Here is a 5668-nt window from a genome sequence, read left to right as displayed (position 1 = left end):
GGGGGGGAAGAGAGTCTGGGGGGGGAAGAGAGTCTGGGGGGGGGGGAGAGTCTGGGGGGGGGGAGAGTCTGGGGGGGGGGGAGAGTCTGGGGGGGGGGAGAGTCTGGGGGGGGGGGAGAGTCTGGGGGGGGGAGAGTCTGGGGGGGGGAGAGTCTGGGGGGGGGAGAGTCCTGGGGGGGGGGAGAGTCCTGGGGGGGGGGGAAGAGAGTCTGGGGGGGGAAGAGAGTCTGGGGGGGGAAGAGAGTCTGGGGGGGGAAGAGAGTCTGGGGGGGGAAGAGAGTCTGGGGGGGGGAAGAGAGTCTGGGGGGGGGAAGAGAGTCTGGGGGGGGGGGGAGAGAGAGTCTGGGGGGGGGGAGAGAGAGTCTGGGGGGGGGAGAGAGTCTGGGGGGGGGGGAGAGAGAGTCTGGGGGGGGGGGAGAGAGAGTCTGGGGGGGGGGGAGAGAGAGTCTGGGGGGGGGGGGAGAGAGAGTCTGGGGGGGGGGAGAGAGAGTCTGGGGGGGGGGAGAGAGAGTCTGGGGGGGGGGGAGAGAGAGAGTCTGGGGGGGGGAGAGAGTCTGGGGGGGAGAGAGTCTGGGGGGGGAGAGTCGGGGGGAGAGAGTCTGGGGGGGGGGAGAGAGTCTGGGGGGGGGAGAGTCTGGGGGGGGGGAAGAGTCTGGGGGGGGGAGAGTCTGGGGGGGGGGGAGGAGAGTCTGGGGGGGGGGGAGAGAGAGTCTGGGGGGGGGGGGGAGAGAGAGTCTGGGGGGGGGGGAGAGAGAGTCTGGGGGGGGGGGGGAGAGAGAGTCTGGGGGGGGGGGGAGAGAGTCTGGGGGGGGGGGGGAAGAGAGAGTCTGGGGGGGGGGAAGAGAGAGTCTGGGGGGGGGAGAGAGAGTCTGGGGGGGGGAGAGAGTCTGGGGGGGGGGAGAGAGAGTCTGGGGGGGGGAGAGAGAGAGAGTCTGGGGGGGGGAGAGAGAGTCTGGGGGGGGGGGAGAGAGAGTCTGGGGGGGGGGAGAGAGAGAGTCTGGGGGGGGGGGGAGAGAGAGTCTGGGGGGGGGGGGGAGAGAGAGTCTGGGGGGGGGGGAGAGAGAGTCTGGGGGGGGGGGGGAGAGAGAGTCTGGGGGGGGGGGAGAGAGAGTCTGGGGGGGGGGGGAGAGAGAGTCTGGGGGGGGGAGAGAGTCTGGGGGGGGAGAGAGTCTGGGGGGAGAGAGTCTGGGGGGGGAGAGAGTCTGGGGGGGGAGAGAGTCTGGGGGGGGAGAGAGTCTGGGGGGGAGAGAGTCTGGGGGGGGGGGAGAGAGTCTGGGGGGGGAGAGAGAGAGTCTGGGGGGGGGGAAGAGAGTCTGGGGGGGGGGGGGAGAGAGTCTGGGGGGGGGGGGAGAGAGTCTGGGGGGGGAGAGAGAGTCTGGGGGGGGGAGAGAGAGTCTGGGGGGGGGAGAGAGAGTCTGGGGGGGGGAAGAGAGTCTGGGGGGGGGGGGGGGAGTCTGGGGGGGGGGAGTCTGGGGGGGGGGGAGTCTGGGGGGGGGGGGAGTCTGGGGGGGGGGGGAGTCTGGGGGGGGGGAGTCTGGGGGGGGGGGAGTCTGGGGGGGGGAGGGAGTCTGGGGGGGGGGAGTCTGGGGGGGGGGGGAGTCTGGGGGGGGGGAGTCTGGGGGGGGGGGGAGAGAGTCTGGGGGGGGGGGGAGTCTGGGGGGGGGGGAGTCTGGGGGGGGGGGGGGGAGTCTGGGGGGGGGGGAGTCTGGGGGGGGGGGGGAGTCTGGGGGGGGGGGAGTCTGGGGGGGGGGGGAGTCTGGGTGGGGAGTCTGGGGGGGGGGGGGGAGTCTGGGGGGGGAGTCTGGGGGGGGGGGAGTCTGGGGGGGGGGGGGAGTCTGGGGGGGGGGGGGGAGTCTGGGGGGGGGGGGAAAGAGAGAGTCTGGGGGGGGGGGAAGAGAGAGTCTGGGGGGGGGAGAGAGAGTCTGGGGGGGGGGAGAGAGTCTGGGGGGGGGGAGAGAGAGTCTGGGGGGGGGGAGAGAGTCTGGGGGGGGGAGAGAGAGTCTGGGGGGGGGGAGAGAGAGAGTCTGGGGGGGGGGGGAGAGTCTGGGGGGGGGGGGGAGAGTCTGGGGGGGGGGAGAGGTCTGGGGGGGGGGGAGAGTCTGGGGGGGGAAGAGTCTGGGGGGGGGGGAAGAGTCTGGGGGGGGGGAAGAGTCTGGGGGGGGGGGAAGAGTCTGGGGGGGGGGGGAGAGAGTCTGGGGGGGGGGGGAGAGTCTGGGGGGGGGGGGAGAGTCTGGGGGGGGGGAGAGTCTGGGGGGGGGGAGAGTCTGGGGGGGAGAGTCTGGGGGGGGAGAGTCTGGGGGGGAGAGTCTGGGGGGGAGAGTCTGGGGGGGGGGAAGAGTCTGGGGGGGGAAGAGTCTGGGGGGGGGAAGAGAGTCTGGGGGGGGAAGAGAGTCTGGGGGGGGGGGAGAGTCTGGGGGGGGGGAGAGTCTGGGGGGGGGGAGAGTCTGGGGGGGGGGAGAGTCTGGGGGGGGGAGAGTCTGGGGGGGGGGAGAGTCCTGGGGGGGGGGAAGAGAGTCTGGGGGGGGAAGAGAGTCTGGGGGGGGAAGAGAGTCTGGGGGGGGAAGAGAGTCTGGGGGGGTAGAGAGTCTGGGGGGGGAAGAGAGTCTGGGGGGGAAGAGAGTCTGGGGGGGAAGAGAGTCTGGGGGGGAAGAGAGTCTGGGGGGGAAGAGAGTCTGGGGGGGGAAGAGAGTCTGGGGGGGGAAGAGAGTCTGGGGGGGGAAGAGAGTCTGGGGGGGAAGAGAGTCTGGGGGGGGGGAGAGAGTCTGGGGGGGGGGGAGAAGAGAGTCTGGGGGGGGAAGAGAGTCTGGGGGGGGGGGGAAGAGAGTCTGGGGGGGGGGGGAAGAGAGTCTGGGGGGGGGGGGGAAGAGAGTCTGGGGGGGGGGGAAGAGAGTCTGGGGGGGGGGGGAAGAGAGTCTGGGGGGGGGGGGGAGAAGAGAGTCTGGGGGGGGGAGAAGAGAGTCTGGGGGGGGGGGAAGAGAGTCTGGGGGGGGGGGGGAAGAGAGTCTGGGGGGGGGGAAGAGAGTCTGGGGGGGGGGAAGAGAGTCTGGGGGGGAAGAGAGTCTGGGGGGGAGAAGTCTGGGGGGGAGAGAGTCTGGGGGGGGAGAGAGTCTGGGGGGGGAGAGAGTCTGGGGGGGGGGAGAGAGTCTGGGGGGGGGGAGAGAGTCTGGGGGGGGGGGAGAGAGTCTGGGGGGGGAGAGAGTCTGGGGGGGGGGGGAGAGAGTCTGGGGGGGGGAGAGAGTCTGGGGGGGGGAGGAGTCTGGGGGGGGAGAGAGTCTGGGGGGGGGAGAGAGTCTGGGGGGGGGGGAGAGAGTCTGGGGGGGGGGAGAGAGTCTGGGGGGGGGAGAGAGTCTGGGGGGGGGGAGAGAGTCTGGGGGGGGGGAGAGTCTGGGGGGGGGGGAAGAGTCTGGGGGGGGGGGAGAGTCTGGGGGGGGGGAGGAGAGTCTGGGGGGGGGGAGAGAGAGTCTGGGGGGGGGGGAGAGAGAGTCTGGGGGGGGGGGGGAGAGAGAGTCTGGGGGGGGGGGGGAGAGAGTCTGGGGGGGGGGAAGAGAGAGTCTGGGGGGGGAAGAGAGAGTCTGGGGGGGGAGAGAGAGAGTCTGGGGGGGGGAGAGAGTCTGGGGGGGGGGAGAGAGAGTCTGGGGGGGGGGGGAGAGAGAGTCTGGGGGGGGGGGGAGAGAGAGTCTGGGGGGGGGGAGAGAGAGTCTGGGGGGGGGGAGAGAGAGAGTCTGGGGGGGGAGAGAGAGAGTCTGGGGGGGGGGGAGAGAGAGTCTGGGGGGGGGGGGAAGAGAGAGTCTGGGGGGGGGGGAGAGAGAGTCTGGGGGGGGGGGGGAGAGAGAGTCTGGGGGGGGGGGAGAGAGAGTCTGGGGGGGGGAGAGAGAGTCTGGGGGGGGGAGAGAGTCTGGGGGGGAGAGAGTCTGGGGGGGAGAGAGTCTGGGGGGAGAGTCTGGGGGGGAGAGAGTCTGGGGGGGGAGAGAGTCTGGGGGGGAGAGAGTCTGGGGGGGGGGAGAGAGTCTGGGGGGGGGAGAGAGAGAGTCTGGGGGGGGGGGGGAAGAGAGTCTGGGGGGGGGGGGGAGAGAGTCTGGGGGGGGGGAAGAGTGTCTGGGGGGGGGGAGAGAGAGTCTGGGGGGGGGAGAGAGAGTCTGGGGGGGGAAGAGAGTCTGGGGGGGGGGGGGGGGGGGGGAGTCTGGGGGGGGGGGGAGTCTGGGGGGGGGGAGTCTGGGGGGGGGGGGGAGTCTGGGGGGGGGGGGGAGTCTGGGGGGGGGGGGGAGTCTGGGGGGGGGGGGGAGTCTGGGGGGGGGGGAGTCTGGGGGGGGGGAGGGAGTCTGGGGGGGGGGAGGGAGTCTGGGGGGGGGGAGTCTGGGGGGGGGAGTCTGGGGGGGGGGGGGGGGGGAGTCTGGGGGGGGGGGGGGAGTCTGGGGGGGGGGGGGGGGAGTCTGGGGGGGGGGGGAGAGAGTCTGGGGGGGGGGGGGAGTCTGGGGGGGGGGGGGAGTCTGGGGGGGGGGGGGGAGTCTGGGGGGGGGGGGGAGTCTGGGGGGGGGGGGGAGTCTGGGGGGGGGGGGGAGTCTGGGGGGGGGGGGGGAGTCTGGGGGGGGGGGGGGGGAGTCTGGGGGGGGGGGGGGGAGTCTGGGGGGGGGGGGGAGTCTGGGGGGGGGGGGGAGTCTGGGGGGGGGGAGAGAGAGTCTGGGGGGGGGGGGGGAGTCTGGGGGGGGGAGAGAGTCTGGGGGGGGGAGAGAGTCTGGGGGGGGGGGAGAGTCTGGGGGGGGGTGAGTCTGGGGGGGGTGAGTCTGGGGGGGGTGAGTCTGGAGCGGGGGGGGTGAGTCTGGGGGGGGCGCCCCCTCTTCCCCCCCCCCGGGCGGGGCTGTGAGCCGCGGGAGGCGGCGCTGTGTGCGGGTCTGTGGGAGCCCAGGCCGCGGGGAAGCGCCAGCACAGCCCGGGGGCCCGCGCTCTGGGCCCCGCTCCGCACTCACTCGAGTCCCGGGAAGCCTGAGGCCTGGGCGGGCAGCACAACAAAGAGCCTGCGGGCGGGGCGGGCCGGGCCCCGCCTCCTGCCGCCGCGCCGCACTCACCAGGTCGCGGGTGTTGTCCATCAGGCCCGGGCCGGCCTCGGCCTCCCGCTCCGCGCGCGCCGCTCCCGTTTATTTTCAAAACTCCGCTGCGGAATATCAACAAAATTAGCATACCGGCCGGCTGAGTGCGCCTGCGCGCACCCGGCCCCGCCCCTTGACCCCCTCACGTGTCCGGGGCTTTAACTGGGGGAGGCCACGCGCATGCGCACCCGCCACCCATGGCGCCAGAGTGGGGAAGCAGGCCACTCGGCCCATCCAGCCTCATGCCACTCTCTGCCTCTTGATGTGGAGGTTTGCAGCTTGCAGCGTTTCAGGTCCACATCCAAGTACTTTTTAAATATTTAGAAAGTTTATGCCTTCATCACCCTTTCAAGCACTGAGTTCCTCTTCTAAATCTTGATTTTTTACTTTAAATTTTTTTCTCCCTGGCTATAAATTCAAACAAAGGGAAAACACCTTCCCCAACACCACCTTGACCCCTCATTTTCTTCCCTCAATCTCCTCTGTTCCAAAGAAAACATCTCAAGCCCACCCAAAACTCATCTCCAACACCCCAAAACAGAAATCTTACACTTGTACTCACTTTCTTCATTATAAACCACCAA

General features: G+C 71.9%; 1 protein-coding gene across 2 annotated transcripts in view; it reads right to left on the bottom strand.

Annotated features, from left to right (window-relative positions):
* The window catches only part of mbtd1 (mbt domain containing 1), a 110693-nt gene extending 105479 nt beyond the window's left edge, over nt 1-5214 (bottom strand). For both annotated transcript variants that reach the window (XM_072483859.1, XM_072483860.1), the window contains exon 1: nt 5064-5214. In XM_072483859.1, the coding sequence (XP_072339960.1) occupies nt 5064-5084 (21 nt within the window). In that variant the 5' untranslated portion in view covers nt 5085-5214. The remainder of the gene's footprint in view (nt 1-5063) is intronic.
* Between the last annotated feature and the right edge of the window lie 454 nt (nt 5215-5668).

The sequence above is a fragment of the Scyliorhinus torazame genome, chromosome 18 (genome assembly GCF_047496885.1).
Source record: "Scyliorhinus torazame isolate Kashiwa2021f chromosome 18, sScyTor2.1, whole genome shotgun sequence".
Lineage (NCBI taxonomy): Eukaryota > Metazoa > Chordata > Chondrichthyes > Carcharhiniformes > Scyliorhinidae > Scyliorhinus > Scyliorhinus torazame.
Note: the sequence above shows the minus strand (reverse complement) of the source record. Positions and strands in the feature narration are given on the sequence as shown.